General features: G+C 48.8%; 1 protein-coding gene across 1 annotated transcript in view; it reads left to right on the top strand.

Annotated features, from left to right (window-relative positions):
* Window positions 1-4,707: 4,707 nt before the first annotated feature.
* Window positions 4,708-23,542, top strand: part of GFPT2 (glutamine-fructose-6-phosphate transaminase 2) — a 47,527-nt gene continuing 28,692 nt past the window's right edge. Inside the window, exons 1-5 of the mRNA XM_059917884.1 lie at window positions 4,708-4,823; window positions 18,996-19,103; window positions 19,983-20,081; window positions 20,580-20,705; window positions 23,032-23,090. Coding sequence (XP_059773867.1) covers window positions 4,817-4,823; window positions 18,996-19,103; window positions 19,983-20,081; window positions 20,580-20,705; window positions 23,032-23,090 — 399 coding nt within the window. The 5' untranslated portion in view covers window positions 4,708-4,816. The remainder of the gene's footprint in view (window positions 4,824-18,995; window positions 19,104-19,982; window positions 20,082-20,579; window positions 20,706-23,031; window positions 23,091-23,542) is intronic.

Below are 23,542 nucleotides of genomic sequence, written 5' to 3' on the forward strand. Positions count from 1 at the left end.
AATATACAGTCATTAAAAGGGGAAAAAGTATGAGAGACATAACAGAGTATAAATCACCAGATTGGGCCGACACCTACATCCAGATTCAAACAGCAGCTGGGAAGTCCCGCGTAACAGTAATCTGGAGTCCCAACTGGGAAGGATCCTGGGCGGTGCGTCCACCCCACAGGTGAGATTTCAAATTGCAGTTCTGGGGACTTCCATGTATAATCCCAGGCCGCAAACTGTTATCATCAGTTTGCGCGCAAAAACGCAGCTTTGGTTCAATCATAACAATGCTGTTGGTTTCAACGTGTGAGTCACAGGATTTTCTAGATCCGGGGGGACTGGCCAGGTCCCCAGGGCTCAAGAAATTCTAAGACCCACTCCCTTTCTTATCGTAAGTGCTGCTTGACTTGTTTATAACAATTGTGTGTGGGCAGGCACGCGGTCCAGGCACAGGTCACAGGTTGGTCAGAGGCCTACTTCTGCCTCTGAAGCCTGAACAAGACTACTTTACTAGTTTTCCCAACATAGGGCCATGTTGTTGTTTAAATAATGACTATATATGCAAAAAAAAGAGCGTTTGTAGTGGGGGCAGAGGGAGGTGGCATAAAACGTTGACAGTGATTAACCCTTAAAAAAATTTTTATTCTGTATTTCCTAAAATGAATATGTATTTCTTCCGAAGAATGAAATTATAAAGATTTATAATTAGCCCTATTTTTTAAAAAATTAACTTACAATTATAAAAGAATACACAAGTTCAGCCTTGTGGCAGACCTCCTCCTCAGTACCTGCAGGAGAGACAAGGTGAAACAAGTTCTCCAAGGAACTCCTCAGGAAGGTCAGCTCTGTGCAGCCCCAGCCTGTGCTGAAAGGGTGGTCTTCTCTTGCCTCAGAGCTGGGGTGAGGTGGGGGTGGAGTGGAACCATCTGGCGGCCAAAACTTGAGCTGCACAACCCTCCCTCTTTCCCTTGCCCTAGCCAAGCTTCTGAGGCCTTCCTCCCCCAGGCCCTCCCTCTGTAGAAGGATTCCTGCCTCACTTTCCCACCTAGCTCACCATTTTTGGCTGTCCTTAAACCCTGGCCCTTAGCCAGTCTCTCAGACTCTCCCTAGCCATGGGCTTTTTGTACCCCACTCATCCCCCATCCACCTACCCCAGCTCCCAGGAGGGAGGGGGTGGAGGGCTGGTGGGTGGCTTCCTGCTCCACAACCAGGTCTGGTCTCATGCTTTGCTGCTCCTTGTTCTCCCCATCTCAAGTCTGAGCCGAGGCCCAGCTGTCCTGAGTCAGGGTACTCCATCTAGGTATGCCATCTGAGGTCTGGCCCAGGCTCCCTGAACCCCATCTGCTGTGGGTACCACTCAAGGTGCCCTTAGAATCTTGTGCCTGCCCCCAGATGGACTGATCCAATGCAGGGCTCCCAGCTGCAAGCACCAGTACCCTGCATCCCCAGCTCCCTGGACCCTCCCGAGGCCTGGGAAGCACTGTATTCCACAGCTCTGGGCAGGGTTGGGTCTCTGGACAAAAGGAGCCAATATCGAGGTCTGCCTGGCATTTCTGCTCCCAGAGGGGTACAAAGAGATAAGGAAGAACAGGTCATCATCCCAGGTTGCCCAGTGGCCACAGCCCAGCTGGGGCAGTTGGAGACTGGAGGCAAGGTCCCTGATGGGAGTCCTTGGGAGCTGGTAACAGCCCAGCCAGAACTCCTGCAGGAGTTAGAGAGTGGCTTCACCATACCACGACCCTGTAACACTCCCTAGGCCCCAGCAGAAACGTCACAGGGAAAACAGCTTAACAGGGCTTATATCAGCCTTCTGGGAGATAGCAGGCACCTTCTGTGTCTTCCAGAATAGCCATGGGACTCAGCTGTACTGTGTATGCGGTGCAGGAGAGCAGATCTTCGGGTTGTTTGGGAGAAACTAGATCAATGGCCAAATCTTCTGACTATAAAAGTTGGCTTGAGGTTGGAAAAAATGTGCAGGTGAAGAAGCCATGTCTGTGGCAGCAGTTTGCAATCCCAGTGTGAGGTCCCACCCTGCTGGCCAGAGGGGTCAAGGTCACTCCCAGCAAGTGGGGTCATCAAGGTCACTCCCAGCAAGTGGGGTCAGAGCTAGCCAGGGTGATCAGTCTGGGCACTAGACACCTAGCACCCACTGGGAGTAAGCTCAGAGCCCTGCTCCACCAGGTCCTGTGGGCTTCTGGCTCCAGCTGCTCAGGCTTACCCTTCTGGAAGCACAGGTATGGGGCCAGGCTGGGGAAGGTGTCTATGAATGGTCCCACATCCTCCCTCCTCTGAGAGGGACCAAGCCTTGGTCTCTGGATCCAGACCAGCCCCCCACTTCCTGGCTTTGTGACTTTGGTCAGATTGCTTAATTTCATCAAACTTCAGGGGCCTTCTGGGCTGCATCCGGACAGGTCCCAGACAAGGCGAGAGCAGGAAGGGGGTCCAGCCAGCAAGATCTTATGGGCTGGGGCCACCAGCTGCCTAATTGCTCCCCTAGACCTCAGATCCCAGTTCCGACAGGTTGAAGGAATCAGGACTCTACTTGGTTGCAAATGATAGAAGTCACTTCAGAGTGCCTCAAGTGAAGATGGGAATTTATTGAGCTCTGATACTGAGAAGCCTAGCGATAGATCCTGGCTTCAGGACCGGGTGAACCCAGGGCTCCAAAAATGTGTATCTTTCTCCATCCTAGGGATCTGCTTTGCTCTGGATTCTTCACTCTCAGACAGCCTCTCCCCACCCAACCCCAAAGGCGACAAGAAGGTCCCCGGCATCACCACTCTACCCTCTAGCCAGCTGTGCCACTGCGCAAGGGACAAGCTCATCTTTTCTGCTGAATTTCCCATGTCCATAAGCAGATTGATAAGGGCCCAGCATGGGCCACACACTAATCCCTGAACCAATGCCAGGGCCAGGGGTATCTAGTGGTTATGGGGCCAGGCCCAGGCCACTGTCCTCCCAAAGGTCTCTCAGGGGCTGGTCCCAAAGGCAGGGCAGCAGCTACAGATACCTCCACAGGGGTCCTAGCATTCATGCTCCTCCCCACCAGAGAGCTGTGAACCCCCGAGGAGGAGAGGGGGCAGATGTGGACCCTGCTAGGACCTCAGGGTTCCTGCTGTCTTGGTGCTAGCAGAGAGCCTAAGAATATCATCCTATCCCCACCTCAGTTACAGAGGGTAGAGGCCCTGGGGCAGAACAGCCTGATCTCCCAACTCAAGCTCTAGCCCTCAGCCATGGGACCTTTGCACATACCAGTACCTCCCTTTTCAAGTCTGTTAACTTCCTCTGGCAACTGCCCTGACTCTATACTGACCTGCACCAGCCCCAGCCTCAGGCCCAGCCAAGTTCCAGGCAGCCTGGCACCCTCCACATCAGCCAGGCCTGTCCCTCCTCCTTATATCCCATTTGGAACCATCCGGCTCGCTGTGACACTAGACTAAGTGTCTGCTGCCCACCACTTTTTAAGTGCCAGGAGGGCCCAAGCTGGATCTATTTTCACTCACCATTAGGTCCCTAGTACCAGGACAGGCATGAAGCCGGCTGCTTAGGAAAGAGGGAACGACTGAGTGAAGGTGACAGTGCACTGTGGAGGGTGAGCTCCTGAACCAGCTCTGCTGTTTCCTAGCAGGATTACTCAACCAACCCGCTCCTTACTGTCGTTGAGCCTCAGTTTCCTCAAAGGTCCAATGGGTGCAATAAACGCCTACTCCTGGCAGGGCCTGCAGAGCCTTGAGAAGCTAGAGACGGATTACATTAGGAAAAATGCTCTAGAGAAGACGTAAAAAGCTTCGTTTTTTCTCTAACAACACAACTGAAGAGTATCTGTATAGAATTTCAGGACTTTTTTTTTTTTTAAGTAAAATAAAAAACACCAGATGGCTTCGAAGTACGCAAATGTTGGGCCCGTTCTCGTGACCTTCCTCGTGAGACCCAGCCCAAACTACAGGGGGAAGGGGAGGGAACGGCCGGGAACCAGGCGGGGGAACGCAGGCCTCTGTGACTCATGGCGGGGCCAGATTAGGGCTCCCGAGATTAGGCCGGCCGAGCTCAGGCCAGCTGCGCGGAGAGGTCAACCAGCGCCCCTCTGGGAGGAGGCGGCTTCCTGGGTTCCCCCAGCTTTGCTCAATACTTGGGCAATCCCGGCCTCCGACTTCCGGCTCTGCAATAAATCCCAGGTTCGAGTTCTGACACCGCCTCGGCTGCCCAATTTTGGCAAAGTCCCTTTCCATCTCTGAGCCTACCTTGTGCTACGTCTCTGGTGCCCTGAGAGGAGTCTGGCACACAGAGGGGCGCACACCCGGAACACGTGTTATTATGCCCGACATTGTACTCTGTGACTTACACAGACTGCCTTAAACCACATTACGACCCGGGAGGTAGGTTCCATTGTTATCCCTATTCTACAGACAGGAAGGCTGAAGCGCAGAGCGATTCAGTCCCCTGCCCAAGGTCCCACGTCTACTCACTGGTTGAGTCTGGGTCTAAACTCAGGAAGCGTGCTGCCCCCACCAGCCCGTTTCCAGAACCTAACGCCGGACGCCCACGTGCTACAGCCGGGACTTGCGCCTGGGAGCCGCCCCTAACCCGCTGCCCGGACTCCTGGGGGCCAAGTGCCCGCCGTTGTCACGACAACCGGGGGCCAATGGGAAGCGGGCAGGCGGGAGGAGGCCACGCCTCGACCCCGCCCATAGAGGAGGGCTACGAGCTATAAGGGCCAGAGGCCGAGCGGCGGGAGCTAGAGTCCAGGAGCGCGAGGAGCGCACGGGGCTATCCAGTGTCAGCTGAGCGTAGAGGCCCGGAGCCGGGAAGGGCGCGAGGAGCGGCCAAGATGTGCGGTGAGTGCAGCGCTCACCTGCGGCCCCCTCCGTGGCGGCCGCGGGTTCCGGCGCCCCGGCCTCTCAGAGCCTGGGCCCAAGAGCCGGGCCCTGGGGACTGGAGGCGGCGCGAGATGGGGGCGTCGATTTGCCTTGGTCCCCGACAGAGGGACTTTCACGGGCTGGGCCTGCTTCCCCTTGCCCCGGCCGCCGAGTGGGTGTCCCAGGGAGGGGTGAAGGGGAGGGTGTCCAACCCCGTTCTCGAACCCACAGAGGGGAGGGAATTGGTCCTGTCCTAGGCCTGGACCCTCGAAACACAGAGGTGTGTCCGCACCCCATGTCCAGTGAGGAAAGCGCCCCCAAGTCGCCCACAAGGCGGCCAGGCGCAAGCTAGCGCGCATCCCGGGCGCGGGGTGCCCAACGCGGCTCTTAGCCCATCGCGAACACCGATGAGAGGCGACCACACCTGCACCGTCCCCGTGGTGTCTGGAGCAGCCCCTGGTGCGCTCGGGAAGGGCCTGTGCGTCCTCCTCGCGTCCCAAAGTGAACTTCTTGTACCTAGAAGGGTTGATTCCGGATTGCCGCCTCTTCGCTGGAAAGAGCTCTCGGCGAGGCGCGGGGAAGAAGCAGCACCTACCGCCGAGCTTCGGGCGGAATCTGGGAGAGGGAGCCCTGGACTGGGAGCGGGGTCGGGCCCCGGCGTCTCGAATACCGCGGTGACTGGGCGCGGTCCCTCAAGGCTGCGGGACGGTGGGGAGGGCGGCCCGGCCCTGCGCGCACATCTGCAATTCCTTACTCTCCTTGCTGGACCGCCTCCGCTGGCTGGGGAGAGGGCCGAGAACTTCTGCTGGGACAAAAGGTCACTGTGCATTTTTTTTTTTTTTTCCTTGAGTGGGATTCAGTTTCCCATTCCAGCCTCCTGTGGCTGGAGGACCTGGTGGAACTTTTGAAGCCATGAAAGGCCTCTGTCTGACCGTGCTCAGGGCTGCTGGGGTCGGGTGTGCCAGCAGTGAGCCGTGGGCCAAGGTCTGTACAGGCCTTGTTTCTGAGGCCAGGCGCTCCTGAAAAAGTGAAAAAGGACCGACTGACCAAGGAGCAGACAGCTGACTTTTGGGGTGCAACCTCCCCCAGGCCAAGCAGACATCAATTTAAATTCCTGAACCTTCAGCAAAAATGTCAGGACTCCCGGGCGTCATTGGTAATATACATATAGGGCTGCCTGTAGGCATTCCTGGGGAGAGAGATAAGGCAAAGGTGGCAATTTTGCCAAGAAGCTTTGGGTTCCAAACTCCTTAGTGTGGCATTCAAGGCCCTTGGCCACCTGGTGGTTTTAGAGCCAGACTGGTGCGCCAAGACCCTCCCACTGGGCCTGCCCCTCCATCATGAGCAGCTTCCTCCTTCCTCCTCTCAGATGCCCTTCCGCCCCTACCACCACCCTAGCCATCCTGCTTCCTATGTACGTCCACCTTTCTCTGTTGTCCTTCTGAGCCTGGGGGCGCTCAGACTCTCAATTCTGAGTTTGTTCTGCTTTCCTAAAGGGCTGCTGTGTTTTTGGTCCCTAGGGAAAGGATGAGCTTTGGTTTGTAACTACCTGTGTCCTCCCAACAGGGCTCCCTGCTGGCACACCCCACCCTCCAGCCCTCAGTGAAGTCGGGGAGTCTTGTGGAGTTCCTGCATGGGAAAGTTATTTCCTTTTCAAGTAGCCAAGAGAAAGTCTCAGCTGGGTGCTAATGTGCCTTTAACATCTTTCTGACACTTGCCTGAGCACCCCTTGCACAGAGGAAGCTGTCCTGGGCTCAGAGCTCAGAGCAGCAGATGGCTAAAATTGAACCCATTGGTTTGGTTTGTTTGTGGTTTTTTTGTTTTTTTTTTTTGGGATTATGATCTGATCTGTGTATATACGGCAAGTGATAATTAGTTTTCCTTTATGTTTGTTTTCTTTTGTAATGAATTTATTTAAGTTTTAAAAACTTTGGTCAATTTTATAGAAAAATATTAAAGAAATGATTGTGCATTTGGTACAAGGATAGTGCAAAAACTGTGAGGGTGCTCCTGGAATAAACCACTTACCCTCTTCACTTTACATTTGGGGAAATTGAGGCCCAGAGAGGTCTGTGCATACCTTTGTCTGTTGTGTTAGGTCTTTTCTCTGGACTGGCTGTAGCCCTGCTGGGATTTGCCACCTTGAAGCCACCTCAGAGCTCAGATCTCTGGGGCCGGTTCCGCAGTGGTCAGCAGGGGTTGAGCTGAAGGCCTTTCCTTATCAGTTCCTGATGACCGGGCTCAGAGTGCCTCCTGCTCTCCCTTGTCTTTGCTGCTTCTCCCACAGGAAGCTGGACCCAGTTCTAGTTGACCCTCCACACACTAAGCAGATCACCCTCAAAGTTTTAATGAACTGAGAGTTTATCTGAAGCGACACATAGGTACTCATGGGTGGTTTTGTTGACATCTGGGAATTGCTGGCATTTTGCTGACTTTCTGCTGATAAAAAGGCTACTATATTCCCTCTCCCTCCCTCCTTTCCCCACTCTAGAGAATAACTGCTCCTGGAGAGGCCCTGTTTTCCAGGCCCTGGAGCTCTGTGGGCATGGTCCTCCCCTCAGAGAAGGGGCAGGTAGTTGGAGGGGCAGTCCAGAGGCTGACCAGGGACGGAGTAACTCATGAGGTAAATGCTGCCATAGAGGGAAGACCTAGGGCACGAGCTGCAGCCTGGCAGCCCCATGCCAAACCGGCAGCCAGACATCTTTCTGTTTGGTGCACAGAATTTAAACTTTGTTTTTTTTTTTAATTATTGTAGTTACCAAGTAACACAATTGGGAGATTTCACATAAATAGGTAGGACTTTGACTTCTCTTGAAAAAATCCGAAGATGAGCAACTCTGAGTCCATGTTTCTGAATAGTTTACAGTGATCCCTGGGATGACAGGTGCAAGCTCCCCATTTCTCCCACCCTGACCCAGCTGCACCACTCACTGATGGTACCTGATGGCCCCCATGCAGTCTGAGGTTGGGACCCCAGCACAATGGAGGCAGAGACACTGACTTTCCCCAGAAGAGAGAGAGGGACCTGGGAGAGTGTCACAGGCCTGATTTCAAGTATGAGCTCTACAGAGAGAAGAGGGTGATAGGTGTGCCAGGCTGAGGGCACAGCATATGCAAGGGCATGGCGGCATGCATGCTTGGGGATGTGACAAAACAGATTGCATGTCCCGTCTATGAATTCTTAAATCTTCCCTGTCCTTCATTACTACACTTAGTCATCTATGAGGTGGGAAAAAAAGACTTGAAGAAGAAAAAATTCTTAGTTTTTGCTAGAAGGTAAAGCCCTTGCCTTGAATTCATCATCTTTTGTATTAGCTCCTCTGGCTGCTGTAACAAATTGCCACAAACTTGCTGATTTAAAACAACATAAATCTATTTTTCTCACAGTTCTGGAGACTAGTTGTCCAACAATCAGTTTTACTGGGCCAAAATGCAGGTGCCAACAGGGCCCCACTTCCTCCAGAAGCTCTAGGGGAGAATCTGTTCCTTGCCTCTTCCAGCTTCTGGTGGTTGCCGGCATTCCTTGGCTTGTGGCTACTCATTCCAGTCTCCTCTTCCATGGTCACATCACTTTCTCCTCTTCCATATTAAATCTCCTTCTGCTTCCCTTTTATAAGGACACTTGTTATTTCATTTAGGGCCCATCTGTATAATTCAGAATAATCTCCCATCTCAAGATCCTTAACTTAATCACATCTATAAAGACACTTTTCCATTTACAGATACATTCTAGGAGTTAAAACCTAATTTTTTTTTTAATATAAATTTATTTATTTATTTATATTTATTTTTTGGCTGTGTTGGGTCTTCGTTTCTGTGCGAGGGCTTTCTCTAGTTGCGGCGAGCAGGGGCCACTCTTCATCGCGGTGCGCAAGCCTCTCACTGTCGCGACCTCTCTTGTTGCGGAGCACAGGCTCCAGACGCGCAGGCTCAGTGGTTGTGGCTCACGGGCTTAGTCGCTCCGCGGCATGTGGGATCTTTCCAGACCAGGGCTCGAACCCGTGTCCCCTGCACTGGCAGGCAGATTCTTAACCACTGCGCCACCAGGGAAGCCCAAGACCTAATATTTTTGAGGACGATTATTCATCCTGCTACAGTTGGGTTCTTGCTTTCGGATACCTTCTGCAAGAATAGTCCAGTGTTGCCAATCCCAGATGGCTACAAGAATGTTGACCAGAGGGCTACCAGCATCGCCTGCACCACACACACCCAACTCCTCTGGTCCCAGTCATAAGGTGAATGTAGGCATCCGTTAAATACCCCTTCCTTCACTGGCATCATGCCACACACCCAGATGGACCAAATAGTGTTCATACTTTCTCTAGAAGTCAGTTCCCATGTCATATAAATATCGTGCATCTTGCTCTCCGTGTGTGTACGTGATACCCTTCCCACTCATCTCTTCTCTGCAAGAAACAGGCATGGTTTTATTCCCCAGAATCAAGAAGGGCCAGGGCACACACACACACACACACACACACACACACACAGTGTGTTTACTGCACAGCAGTCTTTCACGAGCACTTGTCAAATGCTTACGGGGGCTCACTTGCCTCTTGTCTTAGGTGAGGAAACAGCAATCCAGGGAGATTACTTGGCTCGGGAGAGCTCATCCTTTTGTCCCAAACTTCTTTTGGCTCTCAGAACCCTGTCATATTTGACACTCCCTTCCTCCTTATAACAGTTCAGTTCATGGGTGGATGCCTCAGAAGAGACTGGACTGGAGTTGATGGGGCACAGACTCTGGGGTCAGGACGCCTGGCTTGTTGCCTCTCCAAGCCACAGGAGCCTTGAGAAACAGAGCCCCCTACACAGTAGTGTGCAGATAAATGTTTAACCGCCGGCTCTTTGGTTTGCCAGTTTCTATGGTGTGAATACTCTCACCATGGCTAATTTCAGGTCACCAGCATGAGGTCCCTGAGCATGGAGTTAGGAAGAGATGCACACAGTTGGCTCTTCGGAGCCAGTCTTAGCAGCTCTCTAACACCCCTGCCCCTGCTTATGGGACTTTTGTGGCACTCTCTGGAGGGCTGCAGAGAGGCCAGCTGGGCGGCCAGCTGGGCAGGGGCTCAGCACGGCCTGCCACCCTCCTCCACATCCTCCTCCTCCTCCTCCCCATCATCATGCCATTTCCCCATCAGTCTTATTCATCAGGGGTTTCCCGAGTTCTGAGAAACCTTCTGGAGATTTTGTGATATAAGATTAGTAAATAGTGCTTTTAAATTGAGGAGTTATTTTTATATTTAGCAAAATTTGCTTATAAAGGAATAGTAACTTGAGGTTACAGACACTCTTGGGAGAACGTTCTGAAGATTCATTAGGTGCAAAGCCAAGTAATTTAATCTAGTCATCTCCCTCTTTTTAATTTTCAAAGGAAATATTTCACTGGAAAAAAGAAGTCTGGCTTTTTCATAGCTGAATTTGGCAGTTTGAACTTCTTTCTTTTTTCTTGAAAGTTTTTTTTAAGTACAATTAAGAGTATTTGTATGTTGCTTCCCCTTTGTTTTGGTGAAACCCTAACAGGACAGGGACACCAGGAATTTTCTATTAAAAAGAAAAATGCCTTGCCCACATTTACTGCAGGAAGCAGAGTCCCCTGTTATCTCAGGGATTAGAGTGTTGTGGTAACTTTAACCCTTGGAGTCCCAAGGAGGCCTGAAACAGGGTAAGGCTGTCCCCAGAAGAGCCAACCCCCTCCTGACCCTGAGCCAGGCCTGGGGACTCCTCTGCCTTTGTGAGAGGACCCAGCTGTGCGATCTCTGCCTTTACTCTCACTTCTGTGAGGAAGCAGCAGAAATTGTCCTTCCCACTTCATGAATAAAGTGGCCTTCCCCAGTCTGCACAAGGGAGATCTGGACATCCAGAGAGGCCATAGCTTCCTTTTGCAGCCCTTGCTCCTGGCCCAGTGGCCTTCCCTTCCTGGGGGCCTCACCTGGAAGGGTATACTGCCCACCTCCCCTGGCATGCCACACACACACTCACACACCCAACACACTCACACACACCTGACACTCAAGCACAAACTCATGCACATAAACGTACTCTCACACACATACACACTCAACACACATACCTGACACTCAAACACACACATACACACACACACACACACACACACACACATACTCAGGAATTTTATGAGGCATAAATCCAACTGGCCATGTCTTCCAATTTGGGACTTAGAATAGTATCTAATCTCTAGTAGACTCATGGACTAAGGAGGTCAACCTCTTCAATTCTGAGAAGCATTGGATGGTGGTGGAAAGAGTGACCTAGGTCTGGAGAGGGTCCCATCCTGGCTGGGTGACGATGTAGCTCCAGTGGAGCGAGCCCTACCCTGTATGAGGTACAGGTGGTATCTCTGCCTGGGACTGTTCACCCTCAATCACAGTGAAGGCAGTGTCTTTCATTGGGAAGCTGATCCTTGGAAGGATGGAGAAGTTTTCCAAAACGATAGGCACAGAATCATAATGTGGACCCTGGCCCACCCACTGTAAACTTAGACCTTCTTCCCTCATCCTCCAGGCCCCAAACAACCCCTCCCCCCATCCAATACCCCGAGCACCCCAGGGGTTGTAGAGAAGGTTCCAGGAGTTCAGTGATCCTAGTTCTATCTGGGAATCCAGAGACATTGCCCATCTTGTCATTGTCATTATCTGTCACTTGAAGGTCAAAGCGCCCCTACCTGCATGGATGGACCTCTGTGGTGCTTTTGGTCCTGAGTTCCTATATGATCTCTCAAGCCATATTTGGAGGGAACATTAGAATTCCCAGACCCCCAAGGTGGGCTGGGCTAAGGGACCACAGTCCCCTCTTAAAGGGCTCGTGTCCATCCTGCATCACGTCTGCAGTCTCTTCTGGAGTCCCTCTGAATTTATCTGGGTTTTTCTACCTTTGGAACCTTTTCTCACTCACTTTTCCCATCAGTTTTAAGAGTGGGACCCTGAAAAGCTGTTTCGAAGCTCTGAATGTTAGGATGGCAGTGTAGGCAAGGGGTATACACTGAGCTGCAGTGGTTGGGCCAAGGCAGCCTCTGCCCCAGGGCTGGGCATCTCTCCAACCAGCTTGGAGGTATTTCGCCATCCCTCTTGGGCAAGGGAGGTGTGTAGTGGGAGCCAGCCTTGCTGTGGTTGGCTCTGCCCTGTGGGGAGGGGGCTAGATGGGAAGAGAAAGGTGGAGTTAGAAGCAGGAGTGTCCCGGGGAAGGAGTGACCTCCCAGGGGTCAGGGGAGGGTGTATCAACATGGTCTGGACCTCACCAGGGGAGCTCTGAGTGTGTCCATCAGGGGCCAGATGGGCATCTCCCCACGGGCCAGGCCCCCTCTGCAAGCTATTTCTCATCCCTTGGAGTAGGATTCTAAGACAGGTCTTATGCTAATTTGGGGGGCATTAGTGATGAGCCCCCTGCAATCAGGTAGACCTGGTTGTGAATTACTCAACTCTTTGGACTTGGAGCCAGAGATGCCCTGTCTGTCCATGGGAACCACAGCCTGGATATAGGCATTGTGAGGATTAGACAAGATGAGGTTCTGAAAGTATTGGCACATGGGAAGGCTTCATGAGTCGTGATAGTGGTGGTTGTGATTTACTTTGCAATCCCACCCAGTGGAGTTCTGGGATCCTTCCCCAGGACCTGGTTCATTTATCTAGAAGGCTCTCCACTCCAGTCCTAGGGTCCTCACCGTGCATGATGGTTGGGGGTGGGTAATGCTGGGGCATATACGCCTTTGTGCTTGAGTGTCTTAGGGTTACCCTTACAGCAGTGCCTCACTGCCCTGGTGAAAGGAGCTAACACTCAGGGACACCAGACTCAGCACTACCCACCTCTCTGGCCTTTCTGTCCCTCGTGCTTACACTTGGGGGTTCTCTCTTTTTGTGCATGGTTGAGGGTGGCTGTCTCCAGCCCAGCTCAAAGGCCACCTTCTCTGATCAACACCTCCCCCCCAATCCATTCATTTATTCATGCATTCATTCATTCAAAAAGTAGTTACTGAGCACCTAAAATGTACCAGGCTCTGCACTGGGTTCTGGGAATATAGCAAGGAATAAGACAGATAAACAAGACACGTGTGGTCTCCATCCTCATGAAGGTTACAATCCAGTGGGGAGTCAGACAAAAGACAAGAAGGGAATGCTATATAGGAAATAAACAGGGCCATGTGACTTTTTAAAAATCTGGAGAGGAGAAGGCCTGTAATAGGCCAGGTGGGTGAGCTGTCGGCCACCTTTGCAGAGAGCCGGTCCAGGAGCCTTCTGCCCCTTTCCCACCTCTCAGCTCTCAGCCTCTCCGCCTGCAAGTCTCCCGAGGGGTCGGGTGGTCCCTGTGCATCATGTCCTCTCATGACTCGCCCTGCAAGGCCCCCTGACTGGTCCATCTCGGCACTTCACAGCACGTAGCACAGTGATGAAGCCCCTGTGGGCCAGAGAAATGTTTATGGGATGATTTACATCTTAATCAATCTGTAACCAGATCACACATTTGATTTAATCATCATTTCCCCAAGTAGAAAGCCAAAAATAAATACCAGTAAACTGGTACTATTTTCCTTGTGGTTTTATTTAATGATAATTTCTCAAGGGCTTCCCTTGTGCTGTATACATACCTGCATTTGTGCCGCGTGCTCCCCAGGAGGAGGAAGCTCTTTGCCTGCTCCATTTTCACAGATACAGACACTTACTATGCAGCAGGCACTGTTCCTCTTGCTTTACAAAGACTCCCATGAATTCTCACAACAACCCTAGGAAGTAGGTGCTGCCATCACCACGCTCCACTGGGAGTTCAGTGACTTGCTCCAGGCCACACAGAAGCAAGGAGTGGGCTGGGATTTGAAATCAATATTTGGCAAAGGTGGTAGGCCGTAGCTGCCACCCTCTGTGCTTCTTGCTGTCACAGACCAGTGAGCAGGCGAGGGAGGAGGAACCCAGGCGGGGTGACCCTGAGCCTGTCTTTTTACGCATTGGACCGTGTGCTCAGACTGCTTTCTGCCTTCTTGTGGCTGTTGTCCCTCCAGGTGAGCAGAGCTGGGGAGCCACGGTGAAGTTGATTGGGCTAGCTGACAATCCTGTACCCACCACTCTCTAATTCATATAGCGGCACATGGTAACATACTACATACAGGCACGTGGCAAAATATCCTGACTGTACAAAAAGGACACATGCAGTGGGAAAGGAGTTTCTGCCTTCGGTCCAGCACCCTCGTCAGTGGCAACCACTGCTCCTTGGGTCTTCCAGAAACACGCTATGTGTCTCCCTGCCCCACCTTGGGTAATTTACAGATGTTCTGCAGGCCACTTTTTCCCCTTGACACATCTTGGAGATGTAGCCTGTTTTCCAAGAGAACACACAGCTTCACCTTGTTCTCTGTATAGGGCTGCCTGCATGTGGCCCTACAGTGGCCACGTGTGACCGTGCCATCACTTACCTGGGCCCTGCCAGGCATCAGGCTGTCCCCAGCCTTCAGCTACCACAGACAGCGCTGAGCAACTATCCTAATGCACGCACACTTGAATCCCTGCACAGATATCTGTTGGATACATTCCTAGAAGTGCAGAAGCTTTGTTCAACAGATGTGTACATTTTAATGTGAGAGATTGCCAAATTGCCTTCCAAAGAGAGTGTACAAATTTAAACTCTCACTTGTTGTCAAACTGGTGGATCTTTACTGATTTCATAGGTAAAAAAATGGATTCTCACTGCAGCTTTTATTGCAGATGAAAGGGATTCCAGAAGGGAATTCTGATATGAATAGCAAACAAAATTCCTGGGAAAGCAGCTTTATTCTATTTCATTATTTTGTTAAATAGTAAGAGCACAGTATAGGTGCTGTTTTATTCACTTTCATCTGGTGGCGTGCAGGGAGAATCCAGCCAAGAGGAGAGAGGAGAGAGACAGTGCTTAAAAGAATTTACTGAACAGAGGTTGGTATGCAAGAGATTTCATGTTAAAAATTAGATTTATGCCTTCTTGCGCAAAGACCTTGAAAACCACTTCTTGGCAGCCCCTCTCACCACAGTAATCAACCAAACAGTGCTTGAGTGGCTGCCAAGCCTCCCAGCTGGGTGTGGACACAGCTGGTGGTCCTGATGGCAAGGACCCTTTAGCCGTTCCAGCCAGTTCCAGCCCACCAGGGGCTCTGGCAGCAGCACCTCCCACCAAGGCGGCTGTTCTGGGTCTCAGAGCCAGAGATGCATACGTGCCTGACGTGAGTTCAGAAGTGAAGTTTGGCCCAGAGGATGGGGAATTGCAGGGAAGAATCGGCAAACATACAGCGCTCTTGTAAAAGAATTTCGGATTTAAAAGAGTTGGTATTTTTCCTTTCAAAACATTTAAAACAATTTATGCATATATTTGTTTGATGACCACCTCTCATTCTGACTATAAGGATCATATATGTTTTATTTTCCTTGATATTTGTAAGACCTAACAGAGTGAATGCCACGTAGGAAAAAGCCTCTAGATATTTTGAAAAGAATGAATAAGAGGATGAATCCTGGCCAAACAAATAAATAAAAAGAAGTTGGCGAACACAGTAGATTGTATATAAAACTATGTATTATTTTTTTAAGGCTTAAAGCCAACAAAGGAGACAAGGCCACTGAACAAAATAGAATAAAAAAATATATATCTTTTATTCCATGCTTATGGGAGAAAAATAGACAATAATTTGACTTTTGGAAATATACATTGTCTCCCCTCAGCCCTCCCCCCCCAAAAAAAAAGAGTTGGTGTATGGGCCTTTGTGTCATCTGCAATGCCTGTTAGCTCCCCTTTGTGAGGGTGCAGGTATAACTCTAGAACAATTCCCAAGGTGCCAGGAGAGTTTTGCAGTTTAAAAGACTACAAAAATGGTTTGTGAGTTGCTCCATCCTTCATATAGCCATCTCCCATAGCTATGTGCTCTTTACATTGACTGGAATTTGACGATATCCCTCCAGGGAACTTCCTGATTTTTTTGCAGAAAAATTAATGTTATAGAAAGTTTTACCTAAGCACAGATTATGGTGATGGCTACACAACTCTGTGAATATACTTAAAAACCATTGCATTGTACACTTTAAATGGGATAATATTATGGTATGTGACTTGTATCCCAATGAAGCTGTTAAAATTTACATTAAAAAGTAGCTGTCTTTTTTTTTATATATATGTAAGGTGACAAAAATACATCCTCTGACCAGAAGTGTTTAGGTTTGAAGCGTAGGGTAAATTGTGAGCTCTTGAAGCACAGATGCTCAGCTGGGGAAGCGCTTCTCACCTGACCTGGAAGACAAAAATAGCTGACTGCCAAAATTATCCTTGGCCATTTTTAAAAGAAAACGTCTGTAACTGCTCAGAAACCACAGTGTGCGTGTTTTTAAATATAAACCCTGCCCCTTAATACTCCTGTGCAAATATATCCTGTGTACAGTAGCATACAGTACCTAGGAATGCAAAATATAATTTTTAGCACTGTATAATTTCATCACCTTTTTTTTTGACTGTGTCTAGATTAATTTTAGCAAGTTAAATTTCATATGATGTGACCCTACTTACTGCTTAGGAATATAATATTTACTTTAATCATTTAGTTTAAATCATTTAATCATTCATTCAAATATACTATATTGACTTGAATATAATCTAGAGACATTACAGATATTACAGAGATATGACATGTGGTTTGCTGTATAATCGCGATCATCCCTTAGTTATCTGCAGGCAGGTTGTCCTCTCCAAGGTTTATCTCTGGCAAATTTTTTCCCCAGTTTTATTGAGATATAATTGATGTATTACATTGTATAAGTTTAAGATATACAACATAATGATTTGTATATGTATATATGTATTGGTATGTGTTACATATATATGTGTATATGTATATACATATTGCAAAATGATTACCCCAATAAGATTAGTTAACATTCATCACCTCACATAGCTAAAAGTTTTTCACTGTGATGAGAACTTTTAAGATCTGCTCTCTTAGCAACTTTCAAATATACAATAGAATATTAACTATAGCCACCATGCTGTACATTATATCACCAGAATTTATCTTATAACTGGAAGTTTGTACCTTTTGACCACCTTCACCTAATTCCCTCACCTCTCATCCCCCAACTCTGGCAACCGCCAATCTGATTTCTTTATCTATTGAGTTAGTTTTTTTGTTAGATTCTATATAAAAGTGAGATCATACAGTATTTGTCTCTCTCTGTCTGACTTATTTCACTTAGCATATTGCCCTCAAGATTCATCCACGTTGTCACAAATGGCAGGATTTCCTCCTTTTTTATGGCTGGATGATATTCCATTAATATTACATATATAGGGCTTCCCTGGTGGCTCAGTGGTTAAGAATCCGCCTGCCAATGCAGGGCACATGGGTTTGAGCCCTGGTCCAGGAAGATCCCACATACCGTGGAGCAACTAAGCCCATGTGCCACAACTACTGAGCCTGCTCTCTAGAGCCCACGTGCCACAACTACTGAAGCCCATGCGCCTAGAGCCCGTGCTCCGCAACAAGAGAAGCCACTGCAACGAGAAGCCCACAACCAAGAGTAGCCCCCACTCGCTGCAACTAGAGAAAGCCCGCCCACATCAACCAAGACCCAACGCGGCCAAAAATAAATAAATAAAATTAATTAATTAATAAAAAAATATTACATATATATTCCATGGCTACTTTATCCATTCATCCGTCAATGGACACTTAAGTTGTTTCCATGTCTTGGCTATTGTAAATAATGCTGCAATGAACATGGGGGTGCAGTTACAGGTATCTGGCAATTTTTAAATTTTGCTCAGTCCTTTCTGTCATCCCAGAAAAATGTAGAGAAAACTTAAAAATAATAAAAATTAAAATTGAAAAAATAAACCTTCTTTTAACCCTATTCATCCCCGAGGCAGTGCTGCCCAGAGGTTAGGATCATTTAAGTCCTAAAATCAGGTCTCTTTGGTTCCACTCCTGACTCTGGCCCAGTTCCAGAAGGTAAGGGGAGGGTAATGGCAGGTCCAACCTCTAAGACTGCTTCGAGCTTTGATTGATACCTGTGTAGCAATGCTTAGCCCAGTGCCTGGCATATAGTGAGTTCTCAATAAGAGTTCCCTTTTCACGATCCATACTATTGCTTCCCTGCTTAATACAGATTCATGGTCATTCTATCCACATACATTTATTGAACAAGGACCATGTGCCAAGACGCCTGTGACCTTGTCAGGGGATGTAGATGTCTCAGGATGTAAGTAGATGTCTCAGGATGTAAGAGCAGGTGAACACTTCTGGCCGGGGCCTGGACAAGCCTGCCCTGGGAGGTGGGGTTGGACCTGAACTTTGAGAAGGGAAGGTTTTCCCATGTAGGGCAAAAGGACAGAGGGGTAATGGGATGGGACACTCACAGAGCAGGATAGAGACAGACCAAGGGTCTGTAGTCTCACGCAGGGGAGTGGAGGAGTTTGGAAAGAACCAACATGATGACTGTTTCCTCCTATTTGGGAAAATGTTATTTTAATATATGAATGCAGAAAATAAAGCCAAACAAAATCTTCTAGGCTGGTGGGCCTCCCTTGAAGATAAGGATTCTCTATGAGGCCAAGAGATGATTTTATGTTTGCTGTCATAAAAGTAGTGCTTATTGATGGTAATGCTCCAAGCAGTAGGGCCAAGTGGAAAGTGGAGCAAAGGCCCCAGCCCCTGTTCCTACCTGTCGCAGGAGGCTGGGGTGACCTCCTTTTGACTCTTCTCAGGTGTGTTCTGTGCAAACCAAGGAGTCCACATAGCGGGGACTTCCAGATGGCCCTAGGTGGTTGCTTTGTTTTGCTGATCTTTTCTATTATAAATGTTGCCACAATGAAAGGCGTCTTCTGCGAGTATGTCCATAGGAGAAATTCTCCACGGTGGAATTGCAAGGCCATGGTGTGTGCGTGTGTTCTTCACATGCTTTGTGAGTCCTTTTGTCACTGCAGGAGGGCTGCATACAATGTCCTTCTAGAAGCAGGAAGGGAGTTCTGCTCTTCTTCCATTACGCCTGGGGAAGGCCACACCTTCTTCTGCAGGCAGCCTGGAAGCCCTTCAGTGATGCGCCTCCAGTGGTATCTGTTTCCCCAGAAGTGTTTTCTTCTAAACATGAACCAAGTGTTTTGTAAACATATGGTTTTCCCTTCTTTTAACAGGAATCTTCGCCTACATGAACTACAGAGTCCCCCGGACAAGGAAGGAGATTTTCGAAACCCTCATCAAGGGACTGCAGCGGCTTGAGTATAGAGGCTATGACTCAGCAGGTAGGCTCTGCAAGCTGCTGCCATATAAACATAATGCTTGTTCATTAAAGAAATTTGAAAATTCCTATAGAAAAGTAGAAAGAAAAAACAAGGGTAAAAAAATATCTATCAAAAGCACCCCCCATCAATATCTGTGTCCCTCCTCTGGTCGTCTGGGGTCTGGGGACGGTAGAGGTGTCATGCAGATATTTATTGTTTTATCTAATTATAATTATGCAATTCTGTAATTTTGTATTCTTCTTCTTTCACTTACCTTGTTTTTTTCCATTACCCTAAACACTTCCTAACATAATCTTTCTAAGTGGCTGCACAGTCCTCCACTGGATGCCTATCTCAGAGTTTACTCCTTCATCCACATAACAGGTGGATATTTAGTCTGTTTCCCATTTTTAATTAAGCAGCCTTAGGAGAAAAAGGAGAGCCAGATAATTATATATTCCTATAAATTCTTAACAGAAAGCAAGTCAGATGAAAGATTGCAGGAACACTAGTGCAATGGAAACACCAGCTAAAGTAGCAGAATGCAAAGTGCACAAATGTCCTTAAATGAGCCCGCTGCCTTTGGCGGCAGACGTGGTGGCACCTCTCCTGCAGGCAAACTCCAAGAATTACCCTGGTTAGAAGCCGAGGTGAGGCAACCACAGCCTGGGTTTCAGGCACATGTTCCCTGATTGCTGGTTAGCACTGTCACAGTCACAGCCTCCTCTTTCCAAGTCAATATCCTAACACTGTCTAGTTCTCTTCTGGGCAGCAAGCCTGGGGAATAAGAACTAATAAATCCACAGTTCTGTATAGCCCTCACCCAGGGTCATTCCCTGTAATGAAGCATGGGAGACAAAACTTAAATTCCAATACAAAAAAATCATGTTTATGTTACAGGTGTGGCAATCGATGGAAATAACAACGAAGTCAGAGAAAGACATATCCAGCTAGTCAAGAAAAGAGGAAATGTCAAGGCTCTTGATGAAGAACTTTACAGTATGTGAAAGACATGCCAAGTCAGAGTAATAAATGCAGCCTGGGTCACTTTAAAATCTTGAATTCCAACAGCATTGGAGACTAAAAATATTAACCTACCCAAGCATGGAAAAATAGGAGGGTTAAGTCCATGTTGCAAAACTGTTTCCCAGAGTGTGGGATGGTTTATTTCAGGTGATGGTGTGCTGAGAATTTTTTTTTCAATATTTAGTACTTATGTATTTTAATTTTTGTGGCAAATGATACTGCTTTTCCATTTATGGTAGGGACCTGTAATTTTCTTTTTAGAGTAAGTTTATTTCAGTTAAGTGAGTTAGGTTACTGATAAGTACTAATTAAAGCAAGGGTCTGGCAGAATTCTCCAGAATGGGGCCTTTGTGGTTGATGGTGGGATGTACTTTTGGTGTAGCTGATGTGTCTTCATGTAATGAAGTCACCTCATGTAACAGTACCATGTCAATGCTTAAAGTGCAGCAAACTTATTTTTCCTTCATCTAGAACAGGACAGCATGGACTTAAAAGTGGAGTTTGAGACCCACTTTGGCATTGCCCACACACGCTGGGCCACCCACGGGGTCCCCAATGCTGTCAACAGCCACCCACAGCGCTCAGACAAAGGCAACGGTATGTAGTATAGCCTTGCTCCCCTGTCCTAGTGGTTGTGCCTGGCCCTGACCTGTGCCAGGGTTGATCCACACCCACCACCAACTGGCTTCTCAGCGTCCCTGTCTTCCCCGAGTATCCAAACTGTTGGCACTGGGCCCCAGAAAGGAGGCAGATTCAACCTGACCCCTGGATAGTGCTGACCCCGCAGGCATCCACAGGAAAACAGTGGCACTTCCCATGAATGCCTTTGGCTCTGGGGACCCAGCCTGAGTGGGACTTGGTGGTGTAAAGGGTTGAAGGCCTGGGCACTGTTCCTCAGTTAGGGACCAGGGTGTTCCAGAGGGCTGGGCACTTGAGGAAAGATTGGGGTTCCTTCCTCGTCCAGCTATACCCATCCCTGACCCTGAAGAGAGTGGTCCTGAGCCAGGGCAGGTGGCAATGCTGATCTTGTTTAACGTCTGAGGTGCCTGCTCCAATCCTGGTTCCTGTAACGAGGGCCACCCAGTTCTCCCAATTCCCCCCTCACCATGTCAGCCCCAGCCCATGGGTCCACATCACTTGCCTGAGCCCCCAGGACAATTCTTTTTGTGGTGGTTCTTTTAAATGATGTCCCAGTCTCCTCTCACGGGGGAAGGACTGGTAGGTCTGGAGTTCCCACTGGAAGCTCTCAGGGACTCTGTGGTCAGCACCCAGGGGTGTCAGGGCCTCTGGCAGTAGGACACATGGGCATATGAGGAGAGAGGGCATAATCCCTGACTCCTCCCAGGGCTCCAAGGGCAGACGAGGGTCTAAGACATCATCTGGGCCTTCTAGTGGGTCTGCACTCTGGGTTGGGCCTGGTCAGGTCAGAAGCCCCCATGACCCACACCTGGGCATGATGCGAGAGGGTGTCCAGTGGAGAGAATGATTTCTGGAGTCAGCTGGGATCCCCCACCCCAAGCCGACTCCACTGGAGTCAGCTGGGATCCCCCACCCCAAGCCGACTCCAGAATGTGGCATAATGCAGGTTCTTGCCAAGCCTCATATTAGAGTAGGGATCAGACACGTAAGAGTAGTTGTAGGGTATTTACTATTAGCTAAACACTTGACAAGCCTCACTGCCATGAATTGTCTTGGAAGTCAGGCCACAGGAGAGAGCAGCACCTCCCTGGTCAGTGTCCTTTGCCCCTGTGGACACTGCAGTGCCTGGAGGCAGCTCACCCTGCCCGATTTGGAAAGGAAAGCCTCCCGGAGAGAACAGGAGGGCCCCATGCACCTCTCTCATCAGAGCAGCCAGAGATAGTACAGGGACCAGTCTATACATACACCTACATGGTCAGAGACTTGGGTAGTGAGGTTTCTTTGCTGGGGACCATTCCTTGCATCTGGTCCATGCCCTGAGCCATGAGATGCCCCACTACAGGGGCAGGCACCCTACGCTCAGGAGGGGGACAATAGACCCCACGGTGCTGAGGATCTAGGATATACATCCAACCAAACCCCAAGCCAGATGCAGAGGCTGGTCCCTGGAGCAACAGTGTTACTGAGGTAACACACTGTACCGAGACCATGTGCCCTGAAATGTCGCCACCTCAACCCCAGCCTCCTGCCCACTGAGATGATAGGGTGAACCCCCGCTTCACTGCAGACAGTGATTCTGTGTCCCCAAAGCAGCTAGGCTCCAAGGAGATTGCCCCCACACCCAAATTTGGAAATGCCTGCCGTGACTCAGGATGAGTAATTGAAGAAAATAAAACAACATGGGAAATAAGAAAAGATTTGTAAAATTTCTCTAACGACTCATCAGTGATATCTGAAAAGCATACTTTTAAGGAAGACTTACACCCAGCAACTACATTGCATACAAAAATTACACAAAGAAGTTTTCACAAAGAAAACACAGATTCTAGGAAACAAATTAATGATGAGAAGTTGACAATAGGCTGAGATGAAAGAAAATGTGACAGGGTTAAGAAAAAAATGTGAAGAAACACAGTCACAATAGATATGAAAAAAGTGGAGGACGGGATGGTTGTGAAGACAGTTAATAGATAATGAAGGCTTAATCATCCCTTTTGACATAAATACCAAAGCCTATTTCATGCTACTGTAGGCCACAAGTCAGAGCTCAGTGCGCGGCCAGGTTGGTGGATGCTTTTTATCAAAAGAGAAATGTGTTATTTCCTCGGGTTTAAATTGTAGTCATGGCAGATGTCAGCTCTAATCTCTGTAAGTGAAGTTTGCTTATCACAAGTGTCTGTATGAACAGTTTGTAGGTTTCAAGCTGTCAAATTGTCTTTCTTCACATCTGACTTGAACTTCATTTCTTCATAGCATTTCTCTCTTGACTAAACTTTTCTTCCAGAATTCGTGGTCATCCATAATGGGATCATTACAAATTACAAAGACCTGAGGAAATTTCTGGTAAGATACTTCCCCCGGGTGACATCTAAGTCAAGTGGTATTGGTCTTTCCCAGAAATTTTCCAACCAGCTCATTTCCCTCCAGAAAAAAAGGCAGAAGCTGATTGAGGTCCACTCTTGGCCACATCACCACATTAGACACAAAACTCATCCCCAGCTCAGGCTCCTCCCCAGATCTTGTTGGAGGAGAGAGCAGGGCATTCTCATTTACCTCAAAGGCCGCTGCAGAGTCAGAGCAGAATCAAAAAAACATGAACTTCTTTTTATTAAAGTGTCTGCACTGAATAACATACCAACTCATGCACCAAATGGAATGTGGGGTGGGAAGGCAGGCGGCAAGTGCTTCAAGTATGAAGAGGTTGTGGTATTGGTTGGGAGGTGGGTGGATTTGATTCAATGTATTTGATCATTTTGATTGCTGTTATTTTGCAATGTCCAGATTAATGGCAAGGA

Source organism: Balaenoptera ricei, chromosome 3 (assembly GCF_028023285.1).
Source record: "Balaenoptera ricei isolate mBalRic1 chromosome 3, mBalRic1.hap2, whole genome shotgun sequence".
NCBI classification, from domain to species: Eukaryota; Metazoa; Chordata; class Mammalia; order Artiodactyla; family Balaenopteridae; genus Balaenoptera; species Balaenoptera ricei.